At 35.5% G+C, this 23,483-nt stretch overlaps 1 protein-coding gene across 3 annotated transcripts in view; it reads right to left on the bottom strand.

Moving 5' to 3' along the window:
• Positions 1–615: 615 nt before the first annotated feature.
• The window catches only part of Art4 (arginine methyltransferase 4), a 24,532-nt gene continuing 1,664 nt past the window's right edge, over positions 616–23,483 (bottom strand). Inside the window, exons 2-13 of one of the 3 annotated variants that reach the window (XM_070116054.1) lie at positions 20,635–20,757; positions 20,332–20,435; positions 20,102–20,140; positions 19,780–19,956; positions 19,230–19,498; positions 18,930–19,102; positions 18,571–18,710; positions 18,292–18,374; positions 17,096–17,283; positions 9,299–9,379; positions 3,670–3,800; positions 616–3,419 (exon numbers count right to left, since the gene is read on the bottom strand). In XM_070116054.1, coding sequence (XP_069972155.1) covers positions 3,240–3,419; positions 3,670–3,800; positions 9,299–9,379; positions 17,096–17,283; positions 18,292–18,374; positions 18,571–18,710; positions 18,930–19,102; positions 19,230–19,498; positions 19,780–19,956; positions 20,102–20,140; positions 20,332–20,435; positions 20,635–20,757 — 1,688 coding nt within the window. In that variant the 3' untranslated portion in view covers positions 616–3,239. Of the gene's footprint in view, positions 3,420–3,669; positions 3,801–7,045; positions 7,615–9,298; positions 9,380–17,095; positions 17,284–18,291; positions 18,375–18,570; positions 18,711–18,929; positions 19,103–19,229; positions 19,499–19,779; positions 19,957–20,101; positions 20,141–20,331; positions 20,436–20,634; positions 20,758–23,483 lie in introns of those variants that run through there. The other 2 variants (XM_070116055.1, XM_070116056.1) reach the window with 2 other exon arrangements.

The raw sequence follows: 23,483 nt of genomic DNA, 5'->3' as shown, positions 1-23,483 counted from the left end.
ATCACCTACAGATAAGAAAAATAAAAAGGCCTGGATATTAACAAATAATGTGAAAGAAAAAGGTTAAGCAAGTAAGTATAAGGACTTTCTTTTCTCTTTCCCTTTACAGCTACTTGCCAACATTCTGCAATATTACAACTGAGTCAGGCTCTGTACAGTGAACATATCTCATATAAAGGTTTCATATAAAAAGTATTTATCTGTGAATGGATTTATGCTTATGTATGTGTGTGCTCTTTTGCATTTATGTCTTGTAAATTTTTTTTGCCATCAAGAAAATTTCTGCAAACTAAACTGATTTGGGGAATAAGACAAAAGAGGTCCATATCTACTGTAAACATTTCTTTTTCTGTACTCGGAAAACCTTCAAAGTCCTAAGTACAACAGTCAGTATTTAAGATTTGTGCATTATAGAAGGAATATCCAGGCTTTTCTTACATTCATACATAGCAAACCTCACAGAACTAGCTATCTTATCTTATAACTATCTTATTAACTTGGTTATTTGATCTGTGACATACATACTTTCAATGCCCTGATTACAATGAAATAAAGTAAAAAATAACCAAAATGTGAAATTCTTATAAAGAAAGTCAAATTAATAAAACTAAAATAAAAATATAGAAGAATATAATTAGTCATATACAAGCAGAGTACATGGTCATTTTAAAACCTTCAGGGAATCTGTAAATTACAACCTAAGATGTTTTTAAGTATCAAAATAAACATGGTAAGCCTATCATTTGAAAAATACAAATTCATTTTTAAAAAATATGCAACTGACCAGTTCCATCATTACATCTGGTAACAAGACATTGCTATAAATTGCTAGGAAGAGTAACTGCAGAATTCAAAGGAATAACAGAAATGTCATTTTTAATTGCTTGCTATTTCACATCTGAGACACTAGGCCTACGAAATGTATCCACATCTATGTGCCCAATTACAGGGCAATCTCTCTGCTTTATATGATCAGTAAATCTTAGAAGACCCTCACCAACAGATCACATACACAAGACATCAAATTCTTCACAATACATGATTGTGTCTCTAAAACTCCCTGCCTTCAAGAGGGCTTCCATTACCTTCCAGCTATCCATAATTAGATAATAACTGCATTTGACACACACCAAATTCAAATGAAGAAGTCTACACTCCTGCCTGCCCCCTTTCTCCTGCTGCTCCAGCATGGCATGGCTTGACCTGAGTATCCCTTGACCCTGCATGCAAAGCTGGCAGAGCCCCTGGTAACTTTAGGAGAAGTCTTTCTTGCAGTTTCACGCACCAACATGGTTTACTGTAAGCACACAAGCTTGTTCAATAAATGAAACACCTGTGAAGAAGACAGCTATGACAATTCCATAGGAATTTATTACATAAGAACATCATCTAAACCAAGTGTCTATGAGACACAGTATGGTATTCTGGACAATTGAAACTCCTGAGACACAGGACCTTGGCAGCTTCAAGGGAGAAGCTTAACATTTATTGCTTAACATTGGCCCACCATGTGCTCCAGGTCATGTCACCTGCAAAACAATGCAAAGCCATACTTCCATTCAGTCCTTTGGGCCCCAAAAGGTGTTACCACTGACCAATGTGCCGCAATGGCAGACACCACCAGCCATCATGTTAATATAGCTGCCCTGGCCATCTCCCTTAGGAGGGCAAGGCTGACCTTAACTATCCTAACAACCAGTAATTATTATTATACTGTCATGGAATGGTTCAACATGATCCTCCTTCCACCACCAAAGAGCACCACCTATAGACAAGAAGTACAGACAACACACACCGACAAGAAACGTGAGAGTAAACGGTTTAAACCTGATGAGGAAAAGAGGAAGAATGAGAACAAGAAAATTTGGAAAGTCAAATCTGGGACAAAAATTCTGAGGCAAGTGAACAAAGACTGAAAACAAACAAAATTCAAACACATATGTCTTTGTATTCATATTCATTCTCTCTCTTTCTCTCTCTCATCTAATATTTTTTGTATGTGAGTACGTATGTATGTGTAGGCGTATGTGTGTATGAGTATATGTGTGCATATGTGTGTGAGGGTATATATGAATATATTTATGTATATCTAAGTATATATGTTTTTACATCTGTGTGTATGGTTATGTAGAGCTATAGACGTAGATGTTTGTGTTGAGAGAGTTCATGTGTATATGCATTTGTGCATGGTACTGTACTGCAGCATCTAACAAGCTTTTATTCTTGAAAAGCTTATATGAGAGAAACATTGAACAATTATACACTCTAAACCAAAAAATCCCAATACTTTCATTCTTAAATATATAATGAAACATCAGTATCATCTGATGCCTGAAATTTTGGGATATTTAACCAACAGTTTCTAAAAATGACAATCACACATGAAATTATGCAAAGTTGTTTGTTTTCAAGAAAATAATAAGAAATAAAAAAAAGAGTACAGTCTAAGCCAAAAGTTTTAAACAATCTTTCCTTACAAGAGCATAAACAGCTCAATCAATCCATCTAATATATTCCATACAAGTGCATTACAAATACAACAGGCTTTTTTGACACGAGTGATGAGCCAGGTCCAAATTTTCCTCAATGTTATACAAAAATCCAGGTAACTGTACAATACCAAAAATTCTTTCTCCAAGACGCTGCAGGGTAAATGCTTGGTCAAAGACAAAAGCATAAAAAAGTTACTTTCATTTGCAAATTATTTTCTCGATACACTCTTTCAACTTGTTAATTTGAGACAACAGAGAAGTGGAAGATGGAAAGAAAACCCTGAGCTATGTGCACATATATATATATCTTGTCAGGTTTCAAGAGCTTACCAAGCATCCACACCTTCTTACATAACAGAGAAAGAAGGAATCTCTAAAATAATAATATTGATGATGATAATAGAAAAAAAAGTTTATGGAGACAACCATGATTAAAAAATAGCCACTGAGTTTTTTTTCTTCTTCTCTTTCAAATGTCTCACCTCTTGTTTCATTTCCTAATTTTCCTCCTCTCAAAGATTGCCAAAGTCCCTCACTTCTTTCATAGTAGTCATACGAGGAACAGTTGGCGGAACACCACCCCCTTCTGCTATGTCATCTCCATAAGGGCAGCCACACATGCAGGCAAACTCTCCACCTTCATCTGGCAGCATGGAGGCCGAGCAGGACGGCCTCAAGGGTCAGTGAAGAGAGCTGCTCGGGATCGACTTCCTGCGCCAGAAGGGAGGAGGTCTGCAACAGTCCCGGTCAATGGGTCGGGGAACGTACCCCCCCTCCTCCGCTGCTGCTCAGGGAGGAGTGGCCACCCAATTGGATACCCTGTGTGGGCAGCACAATGGATCCTGGGGTCACATAGTCACCAATCATCAGGGCACTGTTAACGGGGAAGTTCCCTCCCCCCATGGCTGTGCTGCTGCCAACAGTTGACTGAAACATGGGGGAACAATGTTGCATTCTGAACTTGGAAGTATAATAAGCTTAATACTATAATAACAAAAACAAGGGTATTCAACTTATAAACACAAAATCTAGTAAAGTCTTCAACACATCTAATTTACATTTCATCTGGCCCACTTACCTTACAATATAAACAAAGAGAAAGGAAAAAGACAAAAATTTGTCGACAACCTAAACAAATCTCCACCAGTTAAAGAACCAGAGAACATTGTCCCCATACCTGGCGTGATGCCTGAGTGCTTGGGGAGAAGTTGCCTTGTGTGGAAGAGAGGGTTCGTCCGTAATTCCCCACTTGCATTGGTACATTCAGGTGCGACCCCAAGCTAATGCTGCCAAGCTGGACCTGTTGGCCTGAGGGGGAGAGCAGAAGTGTATTAGCAATGCCAATATAGCACCTAAATGTTAAGTTTGTTGAAAGACAATGAAACAAGAGCAGGATAGAAGATAATGAAAAAGACAGGTAAAAAGACAGACAGAAAGAAAGAAAAAAATAAAAGAGGAGAATATAGGATTACAGACAAGAGACTACCAGACTTTAGAAAAATCAGAACATGATGTCCTTTTTTAGACATCTTAAAATTTTAATTCTAAATCTTTTGCATTATCAAAAGAAAAAATTATCTGAGTTCAAACAACAGAAAACTGATCAACATGCTATTTAAAGAAAGACAAATAAAAGAATATCTATTTTAATCATAATAATAATAATCTATTTAACAAGCTCATAGTTAGATGTTATAATCTTGAAATTCCATGTTACTTAAGTGCTCTCTTTACACATTATATCTTACTTACTTTCTCCAATCATATTTCTTTCCTTTATGTCACACTACTGCATACCTACCCTACCCAGCTTGAAATCAGTGCAAATCATTGACTGGAGTCTTGGTGACCACTTCCAAAATATCCTCTTTTCACAAACTTATACTTGTAGGCAACACATTTCTGGTTTTGATATTCTACCTTGTGTACACTTTACATCTGCTATGAAATTTACAGATTCACCATGGTAAAGAACATAAGCAGAAGTCTGTTTCTGTGATTGACCCAGATCTTCAAATATATCTAATGGGCTTCGTATGGCGTGAAATCACCAACCGGCTTTTACTTTACAATTTTGTACAATTTTATCAGTTCATTTCCATAGAAGTACTTTCTCCTCAAAAGTACTACAAAACTCATTTTCAACACTGCATTCACAATTTGCCTTAATGTGTAAAACTTCATACAAAGACAATCTTGTCATCTCAATCTTTAAAATTATTATATAATCATCTACAAATGTGTATAACAACATTAATACAATTTCAAATATAAGTCACAAATACTTACCTGACTTTTCTTTCTTATCAGATTTATTTGTATAGCACCATGTCATGAAATATTAAGACAAGGAAATGTGTACAATATCTTTTTTCTTTTCCAGCAAAGAAACACACTTTTGTGGGTGAGTAGGGGGAAGGGAGAGGGGAGGGAGGAGAGGGGAGTGAGTGAGTGAGTGAGAGTGTGAGTGAGTGAGTGAGAGTGTGAGAGAGAGAGAGAGAGAAATACCTCTCTACCATCACTGAACACATGTTGAAATGAAAGACCTTCATACAAAACAAAGAAAGGAAGATAGGACCCACTTCATATTTCAAATTTTAACAGAGAAACAAATCTTAACTTAAACTTGCAGTCACACACAAAAAAATTTCCACCAAGTTGGCAGTAATATCCAAATTCCCTATTTTCCCTAACCTCTCAATTAGCATAGTCCTCTTTTTGCAGAAACTTTGCTGGAGGATGGGTGAAACAGTATGGATCCTTTGGAATTGGGAATGGGGCATGGGAAGACTCTAGTCTGTTAATATGTACTTACTCAATTGCACATGTTTTTTTCAAACAAATATATTTTACTTCATATGATCTTAAAATAAAAATTGTATTTTCTGTCCATGGATTTTAATTTCATTGCAGTTGTGATGTCATTATCGTTTACAGGAGGGGTCTGAATGTGGAACCTGCCAAGATTAAAGACATCACTGCCATTTTTGTTGAATAAAATTGGGCACATCAAGTAATAACCTTGTTTGCCCCCCTGTGAGTATTACATATTTATTGGGGGCAGCTTTGAAGAAATTGCTCATATGACTGTGGATTAAGGCAAGATAATCGTGCTACAAGGGCTGATCACCAAGCAATATTACTCCAAATTTATACAAGATAAATTGACCACCATCAGCTTCATCTTCCTTTCCTCTGTAACTCACAATATTTCTACTCTTATTACTTCTTCAAACTAGTTATTAGTAGTGGCAAGTGGTTATTACAAACTGTTTTAATACTTATTCAATAGCTACATGCAAATCTACCTTATGCTATACATAAGATCAACACTAATTTTCTTTTCCTTTAGCATACATGTCAAAATCTGTATTAATGTTACCTCATATTTGAATATTTCAAGGAACAGATAATACCTTTTCCGTTATCTTTTCATGTATCTCAATGTTGCTTGTACTCCTCTATCCACACTCCTCCAAATCAGGTAAGTTATGTTACACAGATTTTATATTAGATAAATCAATCAAATACATAGGAACAACCATTTTCCAAGAATATTAGACATTAAATCTCTTAACCACTGAAATGGTATCTGTAGTAATATCTGCACAAAAAGAATTAAATACCTTTTCAATACTAAAAAAATTGATGGACTAATTTTGTGCTTAAGTCCTGTATTCACACGTTTTTCTTATCCTCTGTTTTAACAAATGACAAAGGTAATTAAATACAAGAAGTGAGGACAACCTCACACAAATAAAGGAAATGGCTACTGTACAATTAAAAACTGCATGTACAAAAAATTCTGTGGTCTACCAAACTGTTTGGTATTATTCTCTTTGACTGTCATTCTTGTAATTAAATAGAGTAAGAGGAGGAGAAAACAAAGGAAGAAAAGGGAGAGGAAACAGGAAAAAAGTGCAAGCATGGAAAAAAGAAAATAGGAAAAAAAAGTACTGGTGATCAAATAAATTATCTCCTTTGAGTATAGTTCTTGCATACAATTAAAAACTACAAATCACAACATGCACATAAATTTATCTCTTTTCCAGACATTGCAGGTAGTTTCTTTCCAAATACCTTAAGAACATTTCACAAAGACTAACTGATAATTGTTTCAATGAACAATATTTGTATGCAGTATGCTGACGTGTCATTAAAAAAAAAAAAAAAAAAATATATATATATATATATATATATATATATATATATATATATATATATATATATACATATAAATAAATAAATTCCATGTTGAATTGAACAACTGCTTTTAATAGATCAAAGCAGCTGCAAAATAATGTGTATTAAATTTACTCAGGTCTTTGTCAGATTGTATCTTACACACATACACAAAGGCAATACTTGTGAATAAATATATATGCATACATTTCCACACATCCACACACAAACATACCCACACCCCCCCCCACACATCTATATACCTCATGAGAATCAAATAAATACACATCTGCAAGAAAACATTCTCTCACATTCACACACTTTTCTCAAGCAAACCCTCAGACCGAGTCATATGGTGAGAAAAATTCAAGTTTGGTGCTCCAAAAGTTTATTATTCTCTACTGGTCTACACAACAGGGCTCATGAAACTGATTAAAAGCCTCATCATCATCTCAGCAAATAAGACTTCTCCAGCTAGACACAATTGGCTTCAGTTTTTTTTTTCTTTTTTTTTTTTTAATCTTTTTTAATAGTAGTACCAACAACCCTAACACCTTGATATCAATCATAACCTAGCATTACTGCATCTTAAAAGGAATACTTGTTATGCATTGTCATCAGCACTGAAACCACACAAGAAATTATCAGCAGCGATAAAAGTGAGACGTGAGAAAATTGTAAAGCACAGCAACATGGCTCTCGTGGAGAATACTAATTGAAAACAAAATGCATCCCCCCAAAACCACGCAAGCATGCTAGGAATGGCTAGGATCATGTCGCTGCGCCCCCCTCATTGCAAGAATGAGCCTCGTGCAGCGGCCCCATTTCTCAGGAGCGCATGCGACACACACATACACATACAGCCTACAATGCTTTGTGGTTTTGGGGCAAAGTGCACATCCATTTTTTTCGGAGATTTAACGCCAAGTTCCGCATGAGTCTGAAAGAGAGAGAGAGAGAGCGGCCATAATCTTACATCAGTCCTGTTGCGCAAGCAGGAATGCAATATAAGAGCACCAACCTTGTGTACTGCCAGTTATATCTCCTAATTACTAAAAACAATAATATGAATATTTCTGATGGCTCTACATACTTTAGAAGTTTAAATTCATAAATTTTCAATAAATTTTTGAGTATCTTTTTATAATATATATATATGTATATATATATATATATATATATATATATATATATATATATATATATATATATCATAAATAAAGCTTTTAACCATATGATGACTTCTAATACGTTTTACAAAACCATCATTGTACATTGTTATGATCTTCCACTTCATTTCCATCCAAACTTTTCTTCTGATTATTATTAATACAGCTAACAATAACATGAATATCATGCATTACTGAAAACATTACTTTTAAAATTGACAATACATGCAAACTATCTCCTCCTAATCTTTAATAGGTAAAACTTGTAAAGATCACTTAAAAAACAACACATGAGAAAGATTGTGAAAGATGTGTGTAATCTAATACATAAAAACTCAAGACTCAATGAAAGCATCAAGACTCAAAATAAAGTTGCAGAGTGAACAAAAGGAGACAGAAAAAAGCCAATGCCAAGTCTGACAACCAACCCTAATGCCCGAGGAAACGGAAAAAACTTTTCCCCATGTCTTCTATTCCTCCAAAACACATTAGCTAAACATGTCCCAGACATGTTTTCGCAGAAAAAAGGAAGATCAGTCCAAAGAGGAAAAAAAATACCAAGGTGTGGATGAACTGGACAATGCCTTTATTGGATGCAGAGTTTTGCAAGATGCACCAATGCAAAACTACAGGAAATTAAAGAGCCTTGTTTAAATAAAGAGTGGAATTGAAAAACTGCACATGACAGGGAAAAGGATGCATCCAGCCCAGTTGGAGAGTCCTGTGGATACTGCCTCTCTGCTGAGGAGGGGGATTGGTGGGAAGCTTTGCATGGAATTAAAGCTGTGATACTTGGTGACAGTGGTGGTTTTGTGTTCAAAAACTCTTTGATATCATGTGCATAAGTATATAAATGTATGTTCTAAACCTTAATCTAACTGTGTGCATGTGTGTGTTTTGAACAGTTATGTCTACCAATAGGTATAAATGTATGGAGTAGTTAAACTGAGAGCAATTTCCAATGCCACACTACATAGCTTTTCATGAGTTAATAGAGAAGCACTATTTTGGCTAGGTTATGAGCAAGTACTCAGCAGCAATTACTGCCTTAATCCCATTGAAAAAAAAAAAAAATAATATTAAGCAAACATTCCCTTGTCACCTTATATGATTAGGAAGACTACCCTATGTAGATACAAAATTAGTAACCTTGCTAAAATGTCAGTGGATATAGAGGCTAAAATGGTAGGGACAGAAATTCAAAGCACTGCCGTACATACACTACTTTTTAGGTAACCAGGATTACTATCTAAGAGTAAAAAATAGACTAAAAATAAGAAAGAAGTACAATACTATTTTTTTTTATTTTTTATCAAAAGATCAAGTCAGGCAAACTACACTTCATCTCCATGCCTTGAACAAGGGAACTGGCAGGGAGGGGGTGGAAGGGGAGGGCAGGGGAGGGGTATTACAAACAAATAATGTGCAAAATACAGAGTAAAGAACTTTAATTACCAAGGGTGATGAGAGAAGGTCCTTGTTCTAGTGCCACTTCTCCAAGCCCGTTCACCGTGATGCCATTCACCATATTTAGCGCTGTAGGGAGTAAGACCTGTAGTTACAATGTGTGTAGCTTGTAGGTGCACACCTATGTGGGCCTCAAGCAACAGCTACTGTTCAGTCCTAACAGCTCCTTAAACTTACACTTACACATATGCATCATTTGCAACCTATATGCTCATCTAATGCTACCTCTAAAATGCCCTAGACCTTTCACTAATTTTCACTATCTATTTATGAACCCTATTTTGGGAGAATGGTTGGTTTTGCTTTTAACAGAGCTTTATCCTAAGTAAAACTAAATGAAAATAAATCAACATCTGACCTTTTATGTATTTTCAGCTTCCTTCATAGCTTTGGCTTACAAATACTTCACATCAAAGATGCAGTCTCATACTCTTGCACATGCCTTACACCCACCCACCAACCCACACCCACCCACACAAAGTTAAATAACATTTTAGTGCACAAGACCTCTAGTCAGTAAATCATAGGGGTCATACAAAACTTCATCAGTATACAGTAATATATGATGTTTTGCTTATGAATATCTGCAAAACACTATAAGCAATTGTCTGTAACATCTCTCTCCTGTTAGATTTTCTACTGCTAACAGATTTCATTAATAGAGAGCCTTCATTCTGAATACAAGACTTCAGATTTTCTGTATTTCAGGGACTACCTGGTCCTAGCTACATAGACTTTGTTCTTTCCCTAATGGGTGTAGTCTTGAAGATTCTAATACTTCAGCTATCAAAACAACATACCAAAGGAAATAAAGGTAAAAATCTACAATCTATCCATCCATTTCTTTACAATGAAGCCTGAATTGGTTCCAAACCCAAGTGTACAGCTGAGGGTACATATGTACCAAGAGTAGTTTTTTTTTAGCTGAGGGATAACATAGTAGAGTAGCCAGCTCCTTTCCACCCCAAGTCTGCCTCCTAGCTAATGCCAAAACTCACTGACAACCACGTCAACTAGGAGGGGTCTGACTAGGTGCAAACCAGAGACTACCAAATGAAAAACTAGTGCTTTACCACAGAATTTCTAAAACCTTCTTTCCCTATATCCTTTACTTGATCTGATAAGAGAAATGGACAGTGATAGTGCTCTATCCCTATAATTGCCAGCATAGTTTCGGGTAGTCTGGTCTCCTTTTGCAGAGTAAGAGCATTTGTAAAATCAGAGCCTATACAATAAATACCTGTGCCCCTACCTCCACAAAATGCTTCCCCAAAAATAAAAAATTTGGGACCCAAATTTACTTCTTATAAGCACAAGTTGCTCCTACATCCATAGAAGTTGTATCCAGGCAAGGATTCAAAAGATCAGCCAAAAAGTCTGCATCTACAAAGCCGAAATAGACACATTTCTCGTTTCTTGATTTTCCGCCAACAAAATTGAATACAAAGGGAAATAAATGGTGAAAGAAAGAAAGAAATGACAATTATCACAGCATCAGGAAACCAAGTACATCTCCTGGCCAGCATGAGCATTCCAGCTCTGTGCAAGCAGTCCCTTAGCAATGCAAAGGTTCTAGTAATAATCGGTATCACTAGGAGGACAATTTGCCAAATACATACAAATATAGACCTCTCTCTTTCTTACTGACCTATAGAGAGAAAATCGTAAAAAAATTTGCTAGGTAGGTTGGTTCCAACAAAGCATGCTTAATGTAATGGTAAACAGCAAAAATAGAGGTAACATATTCCCTTGAATGGTGTTTAATCAATGTTTAAGAAGCATTATGTCATTCACCTCTTCAATCTTGTTCTGTGACAAGTAAACATTTTAAATATCGTATAACAATTTTAGAATATTGCTAAACAGTATGACAAAAAGATACATAAATCATTTTCTGGTTTAAATAATGTTATAAGTTTTACAGGTTTGAGGATAAAATTCAACACTAAAAAAAAATTAATCTGAAATGTAATTTTCACACTCCAGATAATAGGGGGAAAGTAAAGCAAATAAACACATCACTGACATCTACTATTGATGGTGTGCATATTATCCATTGTTGTTCTATTTTAATAAATTTGCTTAAACACAGAGGACCTCACATACTCTTAGTCACCAAGAAGTCAATCATTTGCCTGCCTGATCAAAGAATGGCATGAGCAATTAAGCTCATGCTTGTGTTTGATTTTTTTGTTACTATTATTACCATTGTTAACATTACCTAGTATCATCATTAATTTTTTTTAATGATCATAACATTATTAACTTTCTTCTGAATATTCAAGAAACAAAGGAAATAGGCAAGGAAAGGGTAGGTAGGCTAGTAATAGCCTCCTTATGGACTCCTTAGTAACTAAGGACTTCTATGAAGGATCTGCATAAATAAAGTAATTAAAACCAAACCACCATGGACAATGCATGTATACATTAGCTCCTATCCTCAAAAGGTTAATAAAAGTATTATGCAGGTATGTAATAATCTGTACATAGTAGAAAAATGTTTTGGAATGGGGTTCTCAGGGATTATGGAGGAAGACTACAGGATGCAACACAATGCAATACCGCAAAATGAAAGCTATATGAGAAACAAATAGCAGCTAACATTACAATGTGGTCCCCTAGTCCCCCATTCACTTGTTATTTTCATACTTGCAGCACAAGCACATGCATGTGAATGTTGTACATGAATGAATCTAATCTTTTGTTTGTTAATCTATATTTCAAATCTCGCATATCTGATAACCTCATTTTTTTCCCCATAGAAAACAATCTTGTAAATGATCTAATATGCATAAACATTTAAAAAATGACTTATTTTGCTTTTCCATGAAACTATCCCACAAGGTATTGAAACTGCAATCATAAATTATATAAACATTCGGATACAGAAATAAACACATACAACTGGAACACCTAAATTTTAACACACATTCACTCCCTCATACTTATATAGTAATGCAGATACAGAACTCATACCACTTTCCTTTCTTTGAATTAACTGAAAAGAACTCGACCATATTATTGGCCCGACGGTTGTTGTCTAGTAAAACTAGCTGTGGGCTTGTAAAATGCACTACTTAGCCAGCCCAATGAACTAGTAAAAAGTAGACAGCAGCATGCTCTCATTTAACAAACACAGCAAGGTTTGCTGAAGTGAGAGTATGAAATGACAAACTTTCTTCTTCAGTTTTGCAAGAAATACTTTCACTCTAGTCAAAAAATTGAAAAAGCCTTTACACAACCTTGAAAGTCACTTACAATACCTCCTGTACAAGAACAGAAAAAGTACTACAATAAATAAAAGTACACCCAAACAAGTTTTCTGAAAAGGTACCATCCTAGACTTGATGGATTTATGATGCAAAACAGATTACCGGCAAAGGAAGGACCGAAGCTACTTTGTAACAATTAGGGGATAGTAAACTGTTGGGAAAATTGACATACTACCCATAACTTTAATTCCTCTTTAATCAATTCACTTGGGAACTGATGCACAACAAGCTAGGCCTGTCAGTGCAAACAACACAATTTATATGCTTTAATCAGAAGACAAACTACAGAAACTGCCAATAAATCCATAGTGTTCTTGAGCAGTTACATACAGTACAGAATTCACTGTTAAAATAATTTGTATTTAATACTTCTCTGTTAACCCCTTGTGCTTGGATGGCATACCATACATGCTCTCATCACTGAGATTTTAGTTTAGTGATTGTTTGCACACAGATGGCTCCAGAAGTACACAATCAATGAGTCAATTAAAAGTCCTACATACTCCTTTTCCTCGCTTTTCAGAGAGATTTCTATTTTCTATTGCTATTAGTATTTCAGTAATATCATAATAATCATACAGTCAATAATAATAATAATGACCTGATTCTAATAGCATGAGAGAGATATACATAGACTGTGATAGATAGATAGATAAAGCAAATGAATTCAAGGAATAGGGATATCAAGTGAAGTCATACTGGGCTATGAATGGACTCTCAAGGTGGCTGAGCACTTATGGAGCTCTCTCTGCAAAAAAATTACAATTTTCAATACATGTAACTGTGTACATAGGGTCAACATTTGTTTTAAGTCGCAAATTTCTAGAGATGCTTTCAAATCACATACATAAAACTTTGTTTCTTACTGCTTCAAACACACCCTTAAACCAGTTTCAATTCACAAGTACTAAACAAGACATGTGGGTTATTCTCTTAAATGCATGTCACATAGTTACTTAATCATACACTGACATATCAGTGACCCAACTGAAATAGCCAACTGCAATCTTTTCAACCCATGCACATCTCTCACAAAATGATGTTTTTCTCTTTTGAATGGACTTACTAAAAATCCACATTGAAATAACCATTGGTATATATCCCCTTTTCATGTACTGTTTAGTACTATCACATTTCTCTGAAGCTTTACTTTAGGTATATATGACTTTGTTCCCTTGTCACTGCTGTCCAATTATACCAGTAGCACCTTGGGAGGCCTAAATCAACATGTAGTCTGAAGTATAGACTCACTATGCTAAAGCAGCTGTATGTACGGTTACACAGTGGTAGTTTGCCATTTCACTCTTAATTGATTCTTGAAGAACAGTCAGAAACACACTAACTGCCAAGATATTTTACAAACCCAGGCATAGGCATTAAACTTGGCCGTCACGTATGTCTTGACATCTGGGAATATATGGTTGATATTTGCATTATTTAACATTTTATACCACCTTTGAGTTTTTCTCCTCCAGGAAACATCTCCAACTAGCATTATTAATGAAAATAACCCTTCAAATGCCACATCTGTCACATAAGAATGAGCCACACTTCTTCTACATCACCTTCCCATGTCAAAATTAACCTTCACATCATCAACTGCTTACCAATAAAACATCTAAATGATGTAATAGAGTAAGCTTTAAACTTTAAAAGGTTTTCTTTATACTCTATGCAGGATGAAACAAGCATCATACAAAATATTTACAAAAAAATTAATACACCAGAAGGCTAAAAAGTATTTGAATAAGTAAGGAAAAATAAAACATTAACAAAGATTTATTTCAGCCACATGTGGAAAACGTCTAACTGCCATACCCGAACCAGATTGTAATTCTGCAAAGCTGTAAACCCCAGGATTTTACACCACTTTTCACATTTTTGTCAGCTTCCAATGCTTAATAATTTAACAATGAAATCAGCCACTTAATTTTATCAACATTATATATCAATCCACAGCAACTTATTGATCCAGATTCTTAAAATGTTAATGACAGATTCCAATATATTACAGCCTTTGCAATAAACAAAAATAACCCAATACTAAAAGAAAAAAACAAATAAGCAAATTTTAAAATCACACTGAATGACTGACATGCCATAGCACGTAATTTGCTTCTTAAAGTTATTCTCACCATATGGACACCTACTGTACCACATCAGACACAATGACAAACATTTCTATCCTCAACAACCACATAAATCAAGACTTCACTTTGAAATGACATGAGTTTACTTACTGTGCTGCAAGTTCAGTGCATTTTTTAATCTTGATTTGCAAACCTAAGCAAGTGTTAACTTTGCATCAAATCCTGGAGTCTAAATGTTTTACATGATATATAGATAATTTCTTGATTTGAGCTCTGCCTGGTCATATATTCTACATCATATAATAAATGCTACAGGACAGACTCAAACTCAGACAGATGTCTCTAGACTGCCATCTCATAAAGATCTCTCTAAATGATCAATGATAACTGCAAAATTTTTGAATTGTGGGATTCCCAAAATGACTGACCATGTCCACTTTTCACGCTATGGAATCATTGTTAATTTATGTGGTGATTGAAAACAACTACTTTGACAATGATGCATTGCTTTGTGCTGAAAATGGATACTTTGGGTATCTGGTACCTAATCAAACAAGATCCAATTTAAGAATTAGTTTCTTTTTATCTTATATATGTACTTTTGTCACACATCAACAGTATCACTTTCAGTGGTATCCTGCCAACTCAAGATCAACTAAAGGAGGGCTTACTATAAACTGGATTTCTGGTTTTACCCGCATGACTCTTTGAATTAGTAAACTGGAATAAATTCTAAGTCTTATACTTGGGCAGCAGAGCTCCAAAAAGTGTTCCAGCTGATGGAATGATTTATTTATTTTTCCTTTGGGTGTCAACTTTGCTTGTCTCAAATATGACATTGTTTTCTCAACTCTTTAACTAGAAAATTAAACCCTCAAATATCATTTTCTGTTTGTTTTACAAACAACCTTTACAAAAAGCTATAAGTTGTCACTAAAATTTGTCTCAGGTACAATTATTTATAAATGTATATTTGGAAGAACAAATCATGGTGTGTAGTTTTAATATTCTAATACAAGGTGCAAAGGTTTCACTATGTAAAGATCAGAAGGATCATGATCTTAATGCTCTAGCATTTCTTTTTAAAGCACCTGAGAAGGGCCTATATAATGGTACAAGTGGTTTACTGAAATTTTTACTGACATAAGCTAGTCTTCAGGAAGTAACTGCCAACTTCTGATATGTCTGATTGGTCATGTAAAGCTTTGAGTGCATCAACTGCTAATGTAGGTAACAATAAAAATATAGTTAAACTGTAAATAAGTTGCACCTGAGTACAATACTTCATGAACAGTCAAATTTTGGGCAAAGCCGGAGTTTCATGGTTATCTTGATATTTTGTACTTTCTTCAAGCTCTACTATACAATGTGGAAAAAATGTACATGTTCCCTCATGTAGAGATAGCGCCTTCCAAAACTATATGAGAACTCTCATTTTATCATACTTTTGTAAATAAAACCATAAAAGATTGGACTCGTTCATAGTGTGCTTGTACTCTAACCAACTCTGTGGTTTAGGTGGGTTGCCTAAAACAGCAAAGTACAGAGAGTTAATGAACAAAGCAGTAGAACAAGTTGAGACTTGGTAAAATCCATGTTATATTATGTCAGAAAGTGAAATAAAATTAAAAGAATTTCTTCCACCCATGATAAAAACATATTTGCAATACAACTAAACCTTTCTGAAATTGTCATGGCTTTCTACTATTTATGAAAATGGACGCTGGGTTCCTTTTTAAGATAAAACCTGTTTTATCTAAGCATGATTAACCCTCAGAAGTAGAACTTGAGCTACGAGGACATCTCATTTTTTTCTTGTCATAAAAATTCTACATCTATGAGGCTACTGAATCAAAAATGGAAAGATATAGACAATTGTGACTATACATAACATTTGTCAAATTTCAGCACCAAACAAATTCATTGAGAAAAATATTTTCATTGAAAAAACTGTACCTTAACATCACAAACCCAAGAAGTAGGTGTGGCCTCTGATTTTTGGTGGCCTATATTCCAGAAACTCTTAAAAATTGAAGCTTAAAATTTGCATATCTTCAATATCTACATAAAGGTACTTCATCTGTAATATTCAGCAAAATCTGAGATGGTGACCTGGGAAGATTTCTGCAGTTTGATTCTAGTGAAGTTTGATGGCTCAATTTAATATTCTATTCAGTTTCCTTCTTATACATTATCTTTTATTTTCACAGATATTGTTCCTTAATTATCTAAAATAGGATGTACCAACCAAAAGAAACAACCAAAATCATCCTTAAGAATAATTATACCCACAAAAACTCCTCTCCCAACAAAAAACAATACCAATGTCCCACACATTACATAAAAAGAAACTTGTAACACATAACTACAACCTGCAATCTATATCTGTAAAGACTAACTCAAATCAGGGGCCATAGACTTACCTTCTTTAGCACCGAGGGCATCCATCTGCTGCCAGTAGGATTCTGAGGGTGACACTGTGTTGTTTCCTGGGGGTGGCTGTGGTGCAACACCTGTGTACCGGAAATAGGGGTTCTTCAGGTCTAGTGTGTTGGAGGACACAGTAGTGGTGCCCTCCACTCGGACCACGATCTTCACATTGTAGGACTGTCTGTAATGACATCAAAAAGCATCTAAAGTCTATTCAAACACCAATCTATAGCTGCAGTCTGTAAGAGATAATACATATTGATTTTAAGTCTCACAGATGGTCTTAATATAATGCTCCTCCTGTCTATCTGCTGCCACATTCCCTGTTGAACACTGGCTGAAGTAAGTAAAACCTCTTAAACCTATATTCACAAATGTTTGACCATTCCCCAATAACAATACAAGTTTGCAGGAACTTGTAGACCTCTACTTTATGTATCATATAACATATATACATACATGCAAACATCCCCATATCTCAAAAGGCAGCCTGTGTTAGTATAGCTCAACGAAAAAATTAATGATTATCCTTCGTGTATGAAGAAAAATCAGGAGGTAACTGGTGATATTATGGTGTGTGGAGGGGAATGTGAGAGAAGGAAAAGATCTAGAGTTTAACTGTATGAAATAACAGTGATTAGGCAAATGAAGACTTTAGGTTTTTACATGTCAAACTGAGCTAATCAAGAGTCAAATATGAAGAGCTTAAGAGCCTGTAACATATTAGTAAAAAATATGATCAAAATATATTTAAAGTTATTTGCCCTCAAGTGTTAAACAAGAAAAGCAAAATGTCCAATAGTCACCCCTCCTTTGTTCTTTCATTTTGATTGATCTAATGGGTTAACATAGCTTTAAATATCACTTTAAAAATCAGACAAAGGAATGCAGGATTTTTCTAAAATCCCTCAAAATAGAATATAGGTATAATTCTACACACTAGACAGCCCCACAACACAACAAACCATAAACCCTTTTGTAGAATAATAGCAAACTATTCAACATAATCATGGTAGTACACATGCAATTTGAAAAAGGAAAACAATATATTAGCAACAACAAGGTTTTGTCAAAATAGAAACAAATCTATGTCTAAAAACATTTCTGTAAGTTAGAACATATAAGTTGTCTGCTGACAAAAAATGGAACATTCAATCTTATCAAACAAATCCATTGTAACTATACTTACCTCCTGTTTGCAATCAGTTCCACTGTCCCTGTAACCAGCTGCCCTTCTTTAACGAATATTGGTTTCTCTAGCAGACATCGCACCTGAAATTTTAAAAAATACAACCTACTTGTATAACTTAATATAGTGATGTACAACTAACATCCACATCCATACACATTCTGCTGAAATGTAAGCCTTCTTCCATTAAGAATAAGAGAGGGAAGGGGAGGCTCTACTTTCACCCACTCAGAACACTTTTCCTACAGCATTAGCAAAAACTGGACCAGAGGGATTTACCTGATACCAATGAGTAAGAGGTTCTGTTGGTGCAGTGGATAGCCACACTGTCTGCGTGGACCCTAGGAAGGCTACGTCGAACCAGAAGGCCAGGCCGTGCATCGTGCAGGATTTCAGGATGTGGAACTCTAACGGGATTACTGGAAAAGGGATAATTTGGTTGAGGCAAGATTCCCTTACCAATGTATATGATGATAATAACAATACTAATAATATCACAAAAAAAGATTCTCATAAAAAACACCAATCTCTGGAATATTCCTGAATAGAATCACTATCTACATTCATATAACTACGTTTTTCATATCTTGCTTTTATCCTGCCACAACTTACTCCATTTAAAATTGATCTCCACTTACCTAGATGATGGAGATCTTTCTCTTGTGCTGTCAGGAAGTCGAGGGAGTGACGAATTGATTTGGCCAGGCAGGTACCAATATCAAAGGTATCTACTATGGGCTGGCGCAAATACTCATTTAAAGCTTGCTCTCTAAGCTGGCATAAATCTACACCATGGAAACAATTCTGATACCTGAAAGTTAAATAAAAAAAAATGTCCATGAATTTTTTCTGATATGAACTTGCTCAAGGTATTTCAAATAACATTTAGTGGCAAAAAACAAAAATCCTCTATTGATTAAAAACACTGGAAAACACACCAGAAGTTGGCCTTGTTCAGCTGCTCATAGTACAAGGTCTCATCATTGAAGGGGGCAACATGGAGGTCCCCACGCGATGGAAACATGCGTCCACATGGCTTAAGCCACTTCTTGGCGTGAAGGTAAGTCTCTAACATGCGCTCATTATAGAGCATGTAACCCATGGGCTCAGAGATGATCATGTCAACCATGTCAGGAAGGTCAATCTCTTCAATCTTGCCAGCAATGACTTCGATGGTATCCTGAAGGTTGTTGGCTCTGACCAACATCTGCAAAGGTATGGTTTTCCTTATAATATGTTGTAATACTTTAATAGTATATGGCCAGATAGTTTTTAAAATCTATGCTTTCTCTATTCTTGGTAACTGATGTCTACTGGTAGATATCTTTCTTCCTTTTGTATAAAGAACTGTCCATTTTAGCTTTAATAACTTTACTGAGCCACACATCCTAAGTAATTTATAACAAAAAACACAGTTTGCCATCTTTTTAAATAAACCTGAAAAACTATGAGGAAAATTTTTAAAATTGCTAAAATCTACCAAAATACCTCACAATGTTGCGCCATAGACGAAGCCTCAACAGCATACACCTTCCGTGCACCAGCCTGCGCAGCGAAAAACGAGAGGATACCTGAGCCAGCTCCCACATCCAAGATAATTTTGTCTTTGAAGTCACTCATGTTAGACAGGATAGCACGCTGGTAAGTGCCTGTCCGGATGTAGTCCTGGGAGAAGTAACAGAAAAACAATTTGCATTTAATAGAAGACTTCCATAAGAAATAAGTAATAAGGATTTGCATTCATGAGATTAGTATGTTGAATGTAACTACAAAGCTATAATCTAATTCTAAAAACATTAAAACACTTTACCTGCATCATGTTCTGCTGCTGTGACAGGTAACTGTAGAACTGAAAAAAGAGAAAAAAATTAACTATACAAAGAATTAGTGTAAAAATATTCAAACAATACACTTATATAAATTCCTTATATAGTCCTAAGCCTCACAACATTTTTTCTTCTTTCCTTAAAATGCCCCCAAAATAAAAATTATTCAACTAGAAATGAACAAACCCTAACTATACAAGCTGAGAAAACTCACCTGAAAGTACTGGGTCGCGCTGGAGTCATCTGTTCTCTCGTTAAACACAGATGCTTCCTTCCCCTGCCGCATCTTATAAATTATTCTGTGAAATCTTCTAGAATCTGCAAAAATGTTTCCAATCTAATCAGTGAACAAATACACACTTCCAAATCATCCTACACTGTTTACATAGCTATATTCAAAATCTATTCATATTTGTTTATTATTAACTATGAATAAAGATTAAAACTGACACCCTGTCCTACTAAATCACTAAACATTCCTACACTCCAATTGATTAACTTTGATAAAATAACGCACCTGACTCCGAGGTAAAGGTTACGAGAAGGTCTTCATGAGGGGAGTAAAATAAATATGATTTAGAGCCTAGCCGGCAACATTCCGTTTTGGCGTCAATTGGTATGTCCAGCAGATCTGTATTACCTGAAAAAGAATTTCATCAAGTACATCAAGGGAAGTTATGAAACACTGACATTTTTACAGAACTATACAACATATAAAATGTTACATTTTTTATTTTTATTAATTAAATTTAAAAATTTTCCTTACATGAATAACATTGCTTAGGACTACTCTACAGTAGATATAAACAAATACAAAATCTCTAAAAAAGGTAAAAATGAAGCTGTTTGTAGATCCCCAAGCACACCGTAGTGTCGAACAGTATCAACCTCCTCCTCCTGTCAAAAACCTTTGAGCTTTCACAATCCCTGAACGAGAAACCAATTATCCTGTTGCAGTCTGGGGTCTGTTTGCCAGGGTCACAGTATTTTAGCTTTGGTTTCACAAGCTCAAGACACCACATCAAAGCCCATTCCTAAAATCACTAAGATGTTTATATTACATTTTCATTTTCTCTTTAGAAATGAGACTTGGCTGAATACACAATATTCGGGAAATAAGTTCCCTTTCCTTTTGTGCTTATTTATTCTTGTGTATTTGCATGTGCATGCACATGTCTCACCACATTTGTTTAGCTATTTATTCTGAGAGAGAGAGAGAGAGAGAGAGAGAGAGAGAGAGAGAGAGAGAGAGAGAGAGAGAGAGAGAGAGAGAGAGAGAGAGAGAGAGAGAGAGAGAGAGAGAGAGAGAGAGAGAGAGAGGGGGGGGGGGGAGGATAGGAGAGAGAGGAAAGAGAAAGAGAAAGAGAGAGAAAGAGAGAGGAGGAAAGGGAAGGAGAGGAGGAAAGGGAAGGGGAGAAGGGATGGGAAGAGAGAGAGAGAGAGGGGGGGGGGCAGAGGAAAGGGAAAGGGAGAGAGAGGGAGAGAGGGAGAGATATCAATACTGTCATGATTGGTCAATCAAAGGCATTCGGAATATTTACCCATTTTTCCATTTCCCCCATTTGACGGTACAAATTCAAGGAGGACTGAAGTAATATCTATTAAAGATAAATAAAAAGCATATCCTTTGTCTGACCCTTTGTATAACCAAGGGTTCCTAAGGTTATTGGTACTGGTGAATGGCCAAGGGTAAGGGTGGCTAGATCTTGTACATAAAACAAAGCTTTCTGGGTATGGAATGTCCAATGAAATCAATATCTAGACAAGAAGGCCGTGTACACATTGCTTAAATGAAAAAAGAAAAAGAAAGAAGAAGAAGAAGAAGAAGAAGAAGAAAAAAAAAAGTGATTCGTAATTCAAAATATTTTTGATGTATCGTTTTCTGAACTGTTATTTCTAACGAACAAGAAACAGTTCATCAACCCTCCATAACAAGCACTTCACTCGTGACTAAATGTTTATCGCTTGTTTCAAGAGTCAACTGGAATAAAAATCAAATGAATAAATAAAATAAATCATTACAGATTTAATGGGTATGTGTGCATATATACATGTACCTTTACACCTTTTGGTCTGGATTTGACCCTTTTCATGGGAGGCATTTGCTTGTTTGTTTCTATAACTCGGAGACTGATGGTCATATCTTTTCGTAATTAAGTGTATTTAAAAGAGAAATGATAGTAGTTTTTACTGTAATGAAATGGTAAAGATTCATAAATAAATAAATACAAAAAATGAACTTCAAATATCAAACTTTTGTTTGCAGATTTTCCTATTCTTTTCTTCTTTTTTTTTGAGCTCCGGTTGATCCCTCGTCCCAGAGTTCTTAATCAATTAAATTTCTGGGACAATATGCAGTATGAGCTAATGCCGGAGATGGGTAATAAAACCTATATGAAATGAAAGAACAATACAAACCAAGACAATTTTCTTCTATGAAAATATTTGTGCATATGCTTCCCAAAGGTCTTATACATTAAATTAACAGAGGTGACAGCCCAATTTCAGCCAAGTCAATCTACTTGTTTATATGTCCAGAGTAAACGTTGGACTGACTGTAGAATTCATTACTGTGTTAACCCCCTGGATCCGGTTGCAATGGTTACGTAAGTGGCCAGCATCCCAGGCATTCAGCGTGTAGGCCAGGTGTGCACAAACACCCGTGAGCGGAGACAAGACTTTGTGCCTCCCCTTTGAAAAGTTTTGTGAAAACTTCTTTAGCCTTATCGCCATTTTCCAATGCCCAGATTTGTCTTCTGATTTGCTTTATCCAGATGGTAATTACTTATTTTCCTTGCACAGACTCCATATCATTTCTCTATGTAGTAAATGGCTCATTGCAAGAAAAGAAAAAAGAAGAAGAAGAAGAAGAAGAAGAAGAAAAAAAGAGGAACATTTGATTGTCATAGCTCTTTTTTTTTTTTTTTTTTCTCCAATTTTATGTGATACATCCTGCACCGCAGGTCACAGCGGCCAGGAATAAGGTGCACAGCATGGAAATGGCATTCTCCCTGGAGCCAGCACTCTTCCAGTCACTGCTTACGCATGTAACATTCCTCATTCGTTTATCAATGGGAATAATGCTAAAGCCCCCTTCTAAGCGCCAAATGAGTCAAATCAAACTCCAAGAGGTTTGTGCACTCGTGGCGAGCTTTTTCAGTCACCCTGGCCTTCACTCTTGACGTTTTTTTCACGTCATCCGGATCCAGGGGGTTAATATATTATCAAAATGACATTTTGCTAATCATTAGTGTCTGCTGATCCACGTTTATGCTTTCAACGGCCTTTTTCATGTTGTTATACCTCATTTATGTATTTTAAGATTTATACCGTTTATTTACACAATTTTTTATGAGAATCAGTTAT

The sequence above is a fragment of the Penaeus vannamei genome, chromosome 38 (genome assembly GCF_042767895.1).
Source record: "Penaeus vannamei isolate JL-2024 chromosome 38, ASM4276789v1, whole genome shotgun sequence".
In the NCBI taxonomy this organism is placed as follows: domain Eukaryota; kingdom Metazoa; phylum Arthropoda; class Malacostraca; order Decapoda; family Penaeidae; genus Penaeus; species Penaeus vannamei.
Note: the sequence above shows the minus strand (reverse complement) of the source record. Positions and strands in the feature narration are given on the sequence as shown.